The sequence below is a fragment of the Geotrypetes seraphini genome, chromosome 13 (assembly GCF_902459505.1).
Source record: "Geotrypetes seraphini chromosome 13, aGeoSer1.1, whole genome shotgun sequence".
Classification (NCBI taxonomy): domain Eukaryota; kingdom Metazoa; phylum Chordata; class Amphibia; order Gymnophiona; family Dermophiidae; genus Geotrypetes; species Geotrypetes seraphini.
This window is the reverse complement of record NC_047096.1, coordinates 64,240,343-64,255,565: the sequence shown is the minus strand read 5'-3', so window position 1 is coordinate 64,255,565 and position 15,223 is coordinate 64,240,343. Positions and strand designations below refer to the sequence as shown.

Genomic DNA, 15,223 nt, shown 5'->3' with positions numbered 1-15,223 from the left:
CCTTTTGTAGCAGTTTTCCCATTTCATATGTGGGTCCTCCAAACTCTTCTCACACTGTAGCCTGTATGGGATAGACCAGTGTCTCTCAAACATTTTCGAGCCGGGGCACACTAAAGGTAGTGGCCACGGCTTGAGGCACCCAGAAGTGTGTGGATGTCGCTGTGATGACATCACACGTGTGTGATATCATCATGCGCAGAGGCCCTCCAGACAGGCCCTGAAATGCCAGTAGGTGTGCCAGCAGGGAAGTCTAACAAATATCAACTGAGTACCCCCAACCACAGACCTTCCAAACTCCACCCTCTTTACTGATTGTAATGTAATTTTTTTCCATTCATTTCTCATATACACACAGCAGATATAAATTCTCAAACTGACACATTTCAATCGCTATATAGAAAATCATTTTCCCTATCTTTGTTGTCTAGTGACTTTATTTTTCTGTGCTTTTAACTATGTTTCCAGGGCCTTCTTATCCATTGACTGTTTTTCTCTCCGTCTTCACTTTCTGCCTTGCATTCATCTTTGGCATTAACATTCAATATTTCCATTTTTCTTCTTTCTTCTCAAAATCTACTCTCCTTCCTTCCCTATTTCCATGGTCTGACATCTCTCTCTTTCCCTCCTTCCCTCCCCCCCCAGTGGTGTGATGGCATCTCTCTCCTCCTCTTCCCGTAATCTGGCATCTCTACTACTACTACTACTACTACTACTACTACTATTTCTCTAGCGCTACCAGACTCCCCTCCTTCCCTTCTATTCCCTGGTCTGATATATCCCTTCCCCCCCAGTGTAACAATTCTCTTACCCTTCCTTTCTGCCCCCTGCAGTCCATCTCCCTTCCTTTCCAGCCCCCCTCCCAGTCCAACATTTCTCCCTCCTTTCCACCAATCCAACATTTTTTTTCTCTCTTTCTCTTGCATGCTTCTCCTCTGGTTCTCCTTCCCTCCTCCATTCAACATATCTCTCCTCCCTCCATCCACGAGTCCAACTTTTTACTCTCTCCCCCTTCCCCAGAGTGTAACATTTATCCTTCCCTCCCCATCCATCTCGCCCTCTCTATGAATCTAACGCTTTCTCTTTCTGTCCTTGCCTATTCCCTCAAGTGGCATCCCTCCTTACCAACCGCCAACCCAACATGCACTCCCCCCATGCACCATCTCACCCTCCCCCTCCAGTGAGTAGCACCTTTCCTTTCCCTCCCTTTCTGCCAGGTCCAGCAGCACCTCTTCTCCCTTCCTTTTACCTCCCTCTTGTCCAGCAGTACCCCCTTCTCCCTTCCCTCAAGTTTCAAGTTTATTTCGTATTTGATTAAATTGCTTTTTTCAAAGATTACAAGCGATGAACAAAAAAAAATAAAATTATTTTTTAAGAGGGAGACATACAATATAGGGATAGACAGATGTGCATTTCATAGGGAAATCGGGGAAGAACTACAATTTGATTTAGGAAAAACAACAAGGATAAAAAAATAGGAGTAATATTAGATCTGTACTTGCCTACTTCAAATGGAAATATTAACTCAGCTAAGAAAGCAAATTAATTAAAGGCGTCTCTATACAAGAAACTTTTTAGTTTTGATTTTTAAATTTTTTGAGGTTCTTTTCTTCTCTTACCTGAGTTGGTAATAGGTTCCACGTTTGGTTCCTCCCCTGTCTAGCATTACCACTTACTTCCTCAAGTTCAGCAGTACCCCCTTCTCCCTTCCCTGTCCAGCAATACCTCTTCTGTCACTGCTAGCAGCAGCTCACTGTGTGCTTTTATCTTCGGCACACAGCTGCCACTAGCAGTAGTTTAGCCTGGTTTCATCAGGCAGCCTCGGGGTCTTTGCTAGGCCAGCCTGCTTTGATGATGCGATGCGGGCTGGCCTAGCAAAGGCCCCAAGGTTGTCTGATGAAACCAGGCTAAACTACTTCTGATGTGTGCCAAAGTTATAAGAACACAGAGCTGCTGCTGGTCTGGGGGCATGGATATGAGGAAGACAGGGAGTCCCGGCAGATCCACGCAATGCGATGGCAGAAGTCAGTTGACACGGGCGTTGGAGCCTCTCTTCCGGCCCTGTGAGCCGCGGCATCCTTAAAATCTCAAAAGGTACAAGTTTGCGATACACTGGGTTAGACGCTTTGCAGGTTTGCTCTTGAATGAATTTCTCTAGGACCCATTAACCACCTGCATGGTCTTTGACTGGCAGCTATTACACTTGTGCTAGTAGCCACCCACCCTTCTCAAAGCTGAAAAAAAATCTGATCATGTCACACCTTACCAAAGCCTACATTGGTTACCAGTCAAGGCCAGAGTCAGATTTAAGTTTGGCTGTATAGGCTATAAAGTCTTGTGGATCATTTTTTTTTTTTTCTTCATTAATTCACAAAGCCCAAGACATAATTGTAATGTGTAAATGGCCGTTTATACAAGAGCTATTTTCAACAACTTCTGTCTTTTCAAGAAGCTTCTTGTGATAAACAGTTTGTAAATCTGTTAGCTAGCTCTGTCTCTTTACCAGCAGTTCAGGAAATTATTGAAAACCTACCTCTTAAAGAATTTTTTGTAATTTCTAGGTCATTTGTTTTATTGTCACTGTTTCATTTTTCTTTTGTAAACCGCATAGAGCTCCTAAGATACTGAGGTACAGTGGTGCCTCGCATAACGGACGCCTCGCACAGCGAACGCTGCGCACAACGAACTTCAGGTCTTGCTTCCCACAACGAACTTCGTTTCACACAACGAAGTCGCCCGAGCTGCATCCTTAACTGCCCTCTCTCCGCCTGGCTCCCTGTGCAGTGGCGCTACATATTTTAAACCCCCCTGCCGCCGCTGCTCATATTTTTAAGCCTCTGCCGCCACCGCATATTTTTAAACCTCCCCCCGCCGCCACATATTTTTTTAAAAAAGCCACCACTGCTGCAACTTTAATCTCACCCGCTCACTCGTAACTGGTGGTCTAGCAAATTTCCCAGCCAGAAGCGCAGAGATCAAGAGCAAGCCTTCTGTGCTACTGCCTGGGCCTGCGCTGATCTCTGAATGGCTGCAGTCAGCTCTCGCGGGACTCACAAGAACTAACTGCAGCCATTCGGAGATCGGCATGGGCCCACACAGGCGTGCAGAGGAATTGCTCCTGATCTCTGCGCTTCTGGCCTGTACGCCACTGGCTGGGAAAGATGGGAGGAATTAAAAAGGTACTGAGGGGGGATGATTAAAAAGGTACTGGGGAGTACCACAGTCACACATAGCAGGAATAGGGTTAGGGTAGTGCAACTAGGGCAACTGTCCCCCCTGGTCAAAGAGAGCCGTAAGCCTCTGCCTGGACTTTGCAGTCCCCAGTTGTGTCTAACACCAGCTCTAACAAGATAAATTTATCTTTTTTATGTCATCTTAGCATATTTTATGCTACAGAACGAATTATTTTTTTTAACATGTATTGTTATGGGAAAACGCGTTTCACATAACGAACTTTTCGCATAACAAACTTGCTCCTGGAACAAATTAAGTTCGTTGTGTGAGGCACCACTGTATATAAATTCACTTTTATGTTATATTATGAATGACATTCTTGCTTTTGTGTGACCGATTCCCACTAAAAACACACTTAAGACTTTGCCTTGACAATTAGGCTGTCAAAACATCACTAACAAAGGCCTGGTTGTTTTAGCAAAAAAAAAATTGAAAATGTAGGCTTTGGGGGTGTCCTGTGACAGTAAGGCACCTCCCAGCTGATGGGGATCAGTGTGAGCAGAGTATGGTGTAGTGGTTAGAGCTACAGCCTTGGCACACCTGAGATTGTGGGTTCAAACCCTGTGCTGCTCCCTATGACCCTGGGCAAGTCACTTAATCCTCCACTGCCCCAGGTGCATTAGATAGCCTGTGGCCCACCTGGACAGATGGGGAAAATACCTGTATTGAGTGTGGTTGTATAACTACACAAAGGCGGTATACAAATCCCAATCCCTGTTTTTCATTAAGCAGCACCTGCTCCCCCCCCCCACCACCACATTTGTGTGTGCTTTCTGCAGCAGCTCTATAACACCTGTTAGAGAAAGGGAGAAGGTCTGAAGGATCAGTTTTGTAATAAATTTACTGTAGAACTGAAAACCAAATGTCATTCCTGAGGGAATGTGTGTTCATTCTAGAAAAGCTGCAGCAAAAAAATGAGTGAGTTTACTTAGTAACAAAATATTACTCTCTCAGTATACAAAAGTAGAATGTCAAAAATACACAAGGTGATCTTCCCAAGCAAAGGACTGTTTAGGTCTTTCTTTTCTTTTCAAGGGAGATGTGAGCTACACAGCCACCAGCCCCGAGCCCCAGATACAAGGAGACGGAGGCTAAGCTTGCCTTATGTTCTGACAGTCTGGTAGAATCTGTAGTACCCAGTTTTCAATTACAGGTGCAGAAAAACAAAACCTCTTTATGTACACCAACTTTTTTGAGGGTCCTGCCCCTCCTCTAGAGACTCATCGTGTGCTCTTTCTTGGGAGAAACTGTCTTTATGAGGGTAGGCGGATGCTTGCACCTTTCTGTAGTTCTTGCTGTCTAACTGGAACTTGCTTTTGATAGCACATGGTTGTGCTAGGGAAGTGGCCAAGCCACAGGTTTGTACTGCTACTGTGTTAAGCTGGTTGGTTCTCATTCTTCCTTCTTCACTAGCGCCAGGCACTTGCCGCTATGCAAAGACCCCCCTTTGTTCCAGCCCCTTCTGGGAACAGAATCATTTTCTTTGTGCCTGTTGGTTCCCATGAGTCAGCGGCCCACTTCCGGGAGCTGGAGTCTGCTCTTCCTGGTACTCCTTCCTTGCTCCTCAAACCTTGGTGTTGATTTTTCCAGTGAAAGGAATGGATCGCTAATGCTCTGTGGATATTGTAGTGACTGGACCCCCCCTTGTCCCCTGATCCTCTGGACTACCAGTGGTCGGCCCTAGGATGCATTCAAATACTTGACCTATAATTGGCCTAAATTAGGGGTGTACTCCCTCTAAAACGGGAATACAGTTGTGGGTGCACCATGAGTACAGCTGAAAGACTTGGGATGAGCCACTTACATTATTCTGGATCCTTTTGTGGTTTTCCACTGTAAAGGTCAGTCATCCAAGCCTAACATTAGCTTCAAGTTTTTGTTCCCTTTTAAACAAGTTTCTAGTGCCTTCCGTACACTGGGGCCCCAGTACCCCATCGTTGGGTCGGCTGAGAGTCTCTGAGAGACCCAAGTACTCGGGATTCTCTGCAGTGGGAGTAGTGAAGCCATTGGTGACAACAGCATGGTCTGAGCTGTCAGTGGTGGCAAGATCTTGGTTCCAGTAATAAGGGTTATCAAAGGCCTGTATGGAGGGGCTGGACAAAGGCAGGCTCTGTGGGATTAGGTATTCGGGATTGTCCAGTGCACTCCCAAAGCCATCTTGGAATGGCAGTTTGGGCTCCTTGATCAAGCCATTCATTCCCAGGTGTCCTTTTTGCCTCTCCAGGTCAGACAGTGAGGGCCTTTGGTACTTGTTTGGTGACAGAGTTTCCTCAGGCTGGTTCACGTATTCTAGAAGAAAACCAAGATGTATTAACAGAAGCTGCCTTCTGTCCTGAAGCTCACCATTCAGTAGTAGAGAATGACACAGGGACAAATTTGTCCCTATCGCAGCAGGAACTCAATTTTCCCGTCCCCGCAAATTTGGTCGCTATCCCTGTCCATGCCCCCTTCCTGTAAGCTCTTACTTAACCACACAAGCCTTGAATACATGATTTTAAAGTGTTTGAGGCTTGTGCAGATAACGGAGCTTTAAGGAATGGGGCAGGGACAGGAAAAGAACCGGACAGGAAAATGAGTTCCCGTAGGGATGGGGAAAAATTTGTCCCCGTGTCATTCTCTATTCAGTAGTTCATTAAAGAGCTCCTGCTGTCTGTGTTAAGAATGAGAAAGCAGGTTTTAAAACACTGTGGAAACATTGCTGCCATTTCAAATCGGCTTGAAGCCGTTGGAAATACATTTTCATGTTTTTAGCATGCAGAAAGGGAGTGGTAAAGGAGGAAAAAGAGGTAGCTGATAGGTTAAACAAGTTCTTCTCATCAGTCTTCACAAACGAGGACACATCCAATGTACCAGAACCCGAAGAGATCTTCAATTGAGACCAAGAAGAAAAACTGTCGACAGTAGAAGTAAGTCATGAGGATGTCCTCCAACAAATAGATAGACTGAAAAGCGACAAATCACCGGGCCCGGACGGAATCCACCCAAGGGTATTAAAAGAACTAAGAAACAAAATAGCAGAAATACCCCAACGAGTTTGCAACCTATCCTTGAAAACTGGGGAGATCCCGGAGGGCTGGAAAATAGCAAATGTTACACCTATCTTTAAAAAGGGATCGAGAGGTGACCCGGGAAACTACAGGCCGGTAAACTTGACTTCAGTTCCGGACAAGATGGTAGAAGCACTGATAAAAGACAGCATCTGTGAGCACATAGAAAAAAATGGACTAATGAAAGCGAGCCATCTTCTGCAAAGGAAGATCGTGCCAAACGAACTTACTGCACTTCTTTGAAGGGATAAACAGCCAGATGGACAAAGGGGAACCCATAGACATCATTTATCTCGACTTCCAAAAAGCCTTTGACAAGGTACCCCATGAGCAGCTACTCAGGAAGCTGTGGAACCACGGGGTGGAAGGGGACGTACAAAGATAGGTTAAACACTGGTTGGCAGGTAGGAAGCAAAGAGTTGGAGTGAAGGGACACTACTCGGACTGGAGGAGGGTCACGAGCGGTGTTCCGCAGGGGTCGGTACTCGGACCGCTGCTGTTCAATGTATTTGTAAATGACCTAGAAACAGGGACAAAGTGTGAAATTATAAAATTTGCGGATGACACTAAACTCTGTAGCAGGGTTAGAATTGTGGAGGAATGTGAAGATCTGAACAAACTGGAGGAGTGGGCAAATAAATGGCAGATGAACTTCAATGTACAGAAATGCAAGGTCATGCATATAGGGAAAAAGAACTTGATGTTCAGCTACAAAATGGGGGGATTAGTATAGGGGAAAGTAACCTTGAAAAAGACTTGGGTGTGCTGGTGGATACAACAATGAAGTCAACGGCACAATATGCAGCAGCCTCAAAGAAAGCAAAAAGAATGTTGGGTATTATTAAAAAGGGTATTACAACCAGAATGAAGGAAGTCATCATGCCGCTGTATCGTGCGATGGTGCGCCTGCATCTGAAGTATTGTGTCCAGTATTGGTCACCATACCTAAAGAAGGACATGGCGATACTTGAGAGGGTTCAGAGAAGAGTGACAAGAATGATAAAAGGTATGGAAAACCTTTCATACGCAGACAGGTTAGAAAGGCTGGGGCTCTTCTCCCTGGAGAAGCGGAGACTCAGAGAAAACATGATAGAGACATACAAGATCATGAAAGGCATAGAGAAGGTGGAGAGGGACAGATTCTTCAGCCTATTGGGAACCACAAGAACAAGGAGGCACTCAGAGAAATTGAAAGGGGACAGGTTCAGAACCAATGCTAGGAAATTCTTTTTCACTCAAGAGGGTGGTAGACACCTGGAATACGCTTCCGGAGGTTGTGATAGGACAGAGTACATTACGGGGTTTCAAAGAGGGATAGGATAAATTCCTGAAGGATTTGGGGATTGAGGGATACAGATAGGGATAGAGATAGGACTATGAAAGGTTAATAGATAGAAGGAAAAAGAGGAATGAAGGGTTTCAGACAAAGGATCACTTTACAGGTCATGGACCTGATGGGCCGCCGTGGGAGCGGGCTGCTGGGCGCGATGGACCTCTGGTCTGACCCAGCGGAGGCAACTTCTTATGTTCTTAATCTCTAAGTTGTTTGGATTGGAGTGTAGGAGTGGCCTAGTGGTTAGAGCTGCCATCTCAGCACCCTGAGGCTGGGGGTTCAAGCCCAGTTCTGCTTTTTATGACCTTGGGCAAGTCTCTTAACCCTGTACCAAAGCTAGATTGTGAGCCTGCCAAGACATATAGGGAAAATACTTAAGAGTACCTGCTTAGACTGTGAACCATGCCGATGGCTGTTCTGATGGGCGGTATATCAAATAAATTTGAAACTTAGATCAGATTTATTAAATTTGATATACCACTTTTAGAAAAATATTACGTGGTTGTACAACTAAACAACAAATTTGTAATGATTTTCAAACAAGTCCTACACACATAACAATAAAAATGTGGCTGTGCCCGAGCAGCCCTTGACACCAAATTTAATCGCAAGATAATATCTTCCTTCCATAAGTGCAATACCTGGGCAGGGACTGCAGGATCCATGGGAGAGAAAGCCGCCTGGCTCCAGCTCATTGTTTTGCTCATTAAAGAAGTTGGTGGGGTCTTCACTGTACCGCTGCAGAGTGCTGTTTTCTTGTGGTGTGGAGGCCCCCTGGAGGGACTTATCTGCCACGTATTCGCCATCTATGAACACATCAGAATTGGCTTCTTCAGACTGCTGGGATGGAGCCTGTCCCAGGTGTGGGTACGCTGAAGAGTCTTCAGGCAGCACTGTACCCACCTGTGTTTCCATGATGGTCTGGAGGAGGAGGCATTAAAAGAGAGCACATGTTAGGATATCCCCAGATGATAAACATACACAAAGCAGCAGCGTTTATGGGTTGGACTTCTCCCACGAAGTTTATTTTTAAGAAATATGCCTGTTTCCTTCCAACCCACCAGTACATGACAATCTGTGACAAACAAGATGCCCACAAACCCTATAGTTCAATAATTTCTGACAGCTGCTGTCATAAAGTGATCATCACAGGACCAGGGGAGAGGGACAAAACAAGAGAGGAGAGCATGGAAGAGTCAGGAGGTTGAAAGAGGGACTAGGCATTGCTGCCCACCCTAGTGGATGACATTCTGCTGCGGTTGGCTCTGTTCTCCCCCTGATGGGGAACCAAATACTCCTCTGCATCGAGCAGGTCCTGCATCTCTCCCTCCTCCAGCAGGGTGCGAAAAAAGGTGCTGTCGCCAGGGCTGACCAGGTCCCTCATGGCATCATTCTGTGGACAGAACAGAAACACAGATTGCAGTCAATCATGGATTTTGTTCCCTGATTCAGTTCAAGGAATTTCAGGAGCTGTGTCACAGAGGGGTGGCCCTATCCTATTCTTTGCTTACATTTGAGCGAGTTGAAGACCTATAAAGAAGAGTGGGACAGGGGGGGGTGATAAACAGGTCAGTGGTCTCTGTCATAAAACATAAGGGGACAGACTTAAAGATCTCAATGTGTCTACTCTGGAAGAAAGACAGGAGAGAGGGCATATGATTGAGACTTAAATACAGGCAGTCCCTGGGTTAAGAATGTCTGACTTAGGTCGGACTCGTACTTACAAACCGGGGTCTGCTTCTCCCTAACTCTGCCAATGAGCCCCTCTTCCTCCCTTCCATGTCCCAACCCACCCCTCGTTCTTCCCGCTCGCTGTCCAGTGTCCCAAATTTGTGCCTTTCTCCTTCCCATGGGTGTTTACCTCGTCTGGCTGGCTCCCTCTTTCCAGCCACGCTTCTCTTTACAAAGCCGCAAGCAGCAGCTCCTGCATGCTGCCCACAGCTGATCCATAAACTTTCCCTCTGATGTTGGAGGGATGGCTTCCAGGTCCAGCTGGGGGCTGCATGTAGGAACTGCGGCCGCAGCTTTGTGAAGACAAGTGCGACTGGGAGGAGGAAGCCGGCCAGACGAGGTAAATACGCGTGGAAGGGAGGGAAGCACAAATTTGGGACACAGCACAGAGGGAGGAAAGGACAACAAGGGGCGCATTGAGACAAGGAAGGGAGGAAGAGGGTTGCGTTGGCACAAGAAAGGAGAAGCAGGGTCGCATTGGGACACAGAAGGAATGAAGGAGCACAAACTTTGTACAAAAGATGGAAGGAAAGGGGGAGGAAGGGAGCATGAACTTGGGACATAGGATGGAAGAATGGGGGGAGGGAAACAAGTGCCGAGGTGGGGGAAGAAATAGAAAGGGAGATTGTTGGGCATGGCTGTCTGAGTGAGAGGGAAAGAGATAGTGCGCATGGGGAAATAAAGAAAGAGGAGAATTGTTGGGCATAGGGAGGGAGAAATATTGGACATGGTGGTGGGACAGGTACGAGGTATAGATACATGGGGAAGAGGGAGAAATGTTGGATGTGGTGGTGGAGAGGGAACAGTGGGATGGATGAAGAATGAAAGTAAGTGTAAACCTATCTTTTCCTTCTATTTAAACTACAGTACTTTGAGGACTGTTTCTTTAATGTTTTTATAGACTGAACATAAGAAAATAAACAGTGCCTCTACTGGGTCAGATCAGAGGTCCATCATGCCAGGCAGCCTGCTCACGCGGTGGCCCATCAGGTCCAGGACCTGCATATTAATCCTCTATCTATACCCTTCAATCCCCTTTTCCTTCAGGAAAACATCTAATCCTTTCTTGAAACCCAATACCTTACTCTGTCCTATCACACCCTCTGGAAGCACATTCCAGATGTCCACCACCCTCTGGGTGAAGAAGAACTTCCTAGCATTGGTTCTGAATCTGTCCTCTTTTAATTTATCTGAATGCCCTCTCGTTCTTGTAGTCTTCGAAGGTTTGAAGAATATGTCCCTCTCTACTTTCTCTATGCCCTTCATGATCTTGTAAGTCTCTATCATGTCCCCTCTAAGCCTCCGCTTTTCCAGGGAAAAGAGCCCCAGTTTCTCCAATCTTTCAGTATAGGAAAGGTTTTCCATACCTTTTATCAATCTCATCGCTCTTTTCTGAACCCTCTCGAGTATCGCCATGTCCTTCTTAAGGTACGGCGACCAGTATTGGACGCAGTACTCCAGATGCGGGTGCACCATCGCTCGATACAACGGCAAGATAACTTCCTTCGTTCTGGTTGTAATACCTTTCTTGATGATACCTAGCATTTTGTTCGCCTTCTTAGAGGCCGCTGCGCACTGGGCCGACGGTTTCATTGTCTTGTCTACCAGTACCCCTAAGTCCTTTTCTAGGCTACTTTCACCCATTACCAGACCTCCCATCGTGTAGTCGTACCTCGGGTTTCTGTTTCCTATGTGCAAGACTTTACATTTCTCATTTGCCATCTCGTCGCCCACTCCCCTAGTTTGTTCAGGTCCCTTTGGAAATCTTCGCAGTCCTCTTTAGTCCTAGCCCCATTAAATAGTTTGGTGTCGTCTGCAAATTTTATTACTTCGCATTTTGTCCCTGTTTCTAGATCATTTATAAATACATTGAATAGCAGCGGTTCAAGCACCGACCCCTGCGGAACACCATTCGTGACCCTCCTCCAGCTTCAGACTGTTCTGTACAGGATCCGAGTTACATACAAATTCAAATTAAGAACGGTTTAAAAAATGGAACCCGTTTTTAACCCAGAGACTGCCTGTATCTTCATGCCATTAATATACAGGTGAGTCTTTTTCAAATGAAGGAAAACCCCAGAATTAGAGGGCATAGGATGAAGTTAAAAGGCTTAGGAGTAATCTAAGGAAATACTTTTTTAAGGGTGGTAGACTCGTGGAATAGTTTCGTGGTAGAGGTAGTTCAAACAAAGACGTCTGAATTCAAGAAAGCATGGGACAGGCAAGTAGGATCTCTTAGGGAGAAGGAGAGATAGTGGCTGGTCATTTGGCCTTTATCTGCCATCATATTTCTAAAGGAACAGCTAGGAGTCATCTTTCATCCTTTTCCTGAATCTAAACTGACTTGAATGTAGCTCATCACATTTGAGAAGCTGGATGATATATCCTGTCTAGTGTAACATTCTATGGCATGCATCACTTCAACACAGGCCTAGTACTGGCTACCCTTGGATTTCTCCTCCAGCTGGGACTCAGTTGGAGGAGAATAACAGAAAAGGTCTCACCTGGATCACGATATAACGTGGAGGGTCCCTGGCCATGCGAGAGAATTCGGTTACCAGTTCACGAAACTTGGGTCGGCACTCGGAGTCAATCATCCAGCCTACGCAACCAGAGAGAGACTGTGTTACATCCCTCCATGCAAGGAAATGCACATAGTCAGTGCTGCACTGTGAAATTATGGAACCAGATACTGAAGCTGGGTTTCCATGGGTCTCGGTGTATTGTTTTAACCACTAGGCACACCCTGCCCTCTAACTGCACTGAGTATATAGTGATAGCACAGGAAATTATATGATTAACAGACAGATATCTCCAACTCCCCCCTTCCCCAGAAAAGAGAAAGATCTTCCCATACACTTCACCATGATCATGTACACATCAATAGTACAGATGGGGGGCTGAGGGAGCCGCTCTCCTTTTTCCAGAAGCTCAGGGATATCTCGTGCAGGAATCCCATCATACGGCTTTGCACCAAAGGTCATCAGCTCCCAGACTGTCACACCTGGGAGAAGAGATGAGGGAGGTGTCACTATCGGGCTACAAGCAAGGCATCTCCCCCAAACACAACAGAATCCACTGCTAGGCAACACACCATCCCCAGAACTGACACACACCGTAACTCCACACGTCACTCTGATGTGTGAATCTCCGATGCAGAATGGACTCCAGTGCCATCCACTTAATGGGAACCTGGGAGAGGAAAAGAGGTGATGCTGACACAAAACAGGCAACAGCAGTAGTAATAATAATAATAATGTATTCTTATATACCGCCAAACCATCAGTTCAAGGCAGTTTACAACAAGAAGAGGCTGGACAAACAGTGAATTACATTCATAAGCATCAAATGTTTCTCAAATTGCAATTAAGTCATATATTTCTCAAACAAATAGGTTTTAAGAATTTTTCAAAATAGATATTCCCCAAGACTGAGCTTGGGGAATAAGAACATTCCAACATGACTTCATTACACTAGCCTGAAATGCAAAAGTTTTTCCCAAGAATCTCTTACTGTGACATGCTTTTACTGATGGGAATATAAACCAGCAGGTTCTTTGTGTATTCTTGTTTGAATTATAAAATTCAAAGTGGGAAGAGAGGTAGGTAAGTTGGAGTCAGTCCAAATAAAACTTTAAAACAAATATAACCAAATTTAAACAAAACTCTAGCCTCGAATGGCAACCAATGGAGCTTTAGATAATAAGGGCTTATGTGATCGTATTTTTAAAGGCCAAAAATCAGGGACTGCTGTATATTGTACTCTCCCCCCCAAAAAAAACAAACAAACCACACTTGATATCTCACTGTTCACATACCTTCCCTCCATCTGCATGGTATTCTGTTTCATCAATGTCTAGGAGACGTGCCAGCCCAAAATCAGTGATCTTCACATGGTTTGGGCTCTTTACCAGGACATTTCGGGCAGCCAAGTCTCGATGAACCAATCGGACATCTTCCAGGTAATTCATCCCCTACAATATCCCCAAAAATCTGCATTATATTTTTTTGTCACCCTGAGAGGATGCCAATAGCTTTCTGTGCTGCGAGACTCTCCTCTCCCTTTTTGCCTTTCCAAGATTATTTCCCTTCCCAATCTTGTTCTGGCCACTAACAAGACCCCCCTCCTCCCCAAATCCCCTGCCATTGCTGCTTCCCAGTCCCACCACTTGTCTCATCAACTCCTTTTTACTCATCTGCCATCATTACTACCTTCCGGCCCTGTTCTCAGTATTACTGAGATTTCCCGTCCCCATCATGACTGCCTTCCAACTTTTCTCTCTGCAAGTGATCCTCCTTCCATCCCTCATATCTGCTGTCAATCACACTGTTCCCTCTGGTAGCTACTTGTTCCCGATTGCCCATACTGCTCTGCCTGTTTTGTCCACCACCTTTTCAGCACAGAGTGCCTCTTCCTACCTTGGCAATCTGCACACACCAGTTGAGCAGGTCCTGGGAACCAATGCGGTCCTTGTTTTCACGGACATAGTCCAGCAAGCAGCCATAGGTCATGAGCTGAGTGACCAGCTGTACCGTGGAGGTCAGGCAGATCCCTAGGAGCCGGCAGACATACGGGCTGACCACCCCTGCCATAACATATGCTTCCTGTATATAGAAACCATTGGGGTGAGGGACATGGATTGTCAATGTCACTTTGTGTCATCTTTGATGTGGCAACACCGCAAGGCGCTATGAAATGTATTTATCAATGTACATTATTGATGCACATGCTGATGCCTTCCCTGGAGCCAGCTAAAGCAAACAACCCTGAATCACATCACATAAAGAGCATTGTTGGGTGTGCCCAGTCCATAAATCTGGCTTTGGGAATCTAACAACTGACAGATAAGATGTGGGAAGAAGCCCTCAGTGGATATGTGATACCTCTACTCACATCAAGGATCTCCTTGTTGGCTTTTGCAGATGTGTTCTCTCGCAGAACTTTGATAGCTACCTGGATTTTCACATTTTCTCCATCCGGGATCCAGATGCCCTGAGAGTAAAGCAATATCCCAGATGGGTAAGAAAGAGGTGGTGCCTGAGGGCTGGTGTGCTGCAGTGATAACACTTTGAGCACCTTACCTTGTACACTGTGCCAAAGGCCCCTGAGCCCAGAACCTTCACTTTTTTCAGTTCTGTCTCCTTCAGGATTTTCATCTGTGCTTGATTGGGAAGGACCCCACTGGGGGTTAAGGGCTCCACCAGCTGTAGATGGTAAAGGTGGAAAAGACAGATTCTTAAATGATCCAAGTAAAGACAATCACAATAGGATTCCTCCCTGCTACCTAATCTCTCTCCATCACTACAGCTTAGGGAATGAACCATGCCTTTAAGTTTCCAAGTTTTATTAAAATTTGTTATCCTGCTTATCAGATTCCTAAGTGATTTACAGTAATAATCTAAGTGGTTTACAGTATAACTAACTGACTTCGATTATATTTGTATATGTGCTCCAGTCCAGCCAAGTCACACACTGAGTACCAGTGTGTTTCCTTTAGTACACCACAGGATTATAAAACTCAGCATGCACTGGTTCAGTAGATAATGATAATCCAACTATTAAAGAATTCATCCTGTTATAAAAGACAGACTGTGGTAAACTTTGTACCCTTACATAGGGTTACCAGACGTCTGGGAAAACCCGGACATGTCTTCTTTTTAGAGCCTAGATGGACTTTCCAAAACCTGGCAGTTTGTCTGGGTTTTGGAAAGCCATGAGCTCTGGCCGCATCAGGAGATCCTTCAATAATCATGTGAGGATGATGTTACATGCATCTGCACATGCTGGAGGCCCTCCAGATGTGGCCAGAGGTCAGAAAAAAGAGATGCGGCTTTTGGGAGGCGAGGCTGGAGGCAGAACTGGGTGGGGCGGGTTGGAGGCA

General features: G+C 45.7%; 1 protein-coding gene across 1 annotated transcript in view; it reads right to left on the bottom strand.

The window, feature by feature from the left end:
• Positions 1-4,054: 4,054 nt before the first annotated feature.
• ERBB2 (erb-b2 receptor tyrosine kinase 2) overlaps positions 4,055-15,223 on the bottom strand; it is a 79,165-nt gene continuing 67,996 nt past the window's right edge. The window contains exons 18-27 of the mRNA XM_033918092.1: positions 14,424-14,546; positions 14,236-14,334; positions 13,761-13,946; positions 13,160-13,315; positions 12,459-12,534; positions 12,200-12,346; positions 11,847-11,944; positions 8,846-9,004; positions 8,253-8,532; positions 4,055-5,520 (exon numbers count right to left, since the gene is read on the bottom strand). Of these exons, the coding sequence (XP_033773983.1) occupies positions 5,078-5,520; positions 8,253-8,532; positions 8,846-9,004; positions 11,847-11,944; positions 12,200-12,346; positions 12,459-12,534; positions 13,160-13,315; positions 13,761-13,946; positions 14,236-14,334; positions 14,424-14,546 (1,767 nt within the window). The 3' untranslated portion in view covers positions 4,055-5,077. The remainder of the gene's footprint in view (positions 5,521-8,252; positions 8,533-8,845; positions 9,005-11,846; positions 11,945-12,199; positions 12,347-12,458; positions 12,535-13,159; positions 13,316-13,760; positions 13,947-14,235; positions 14,335-14,423; positions 14,547-15,223) is intronic.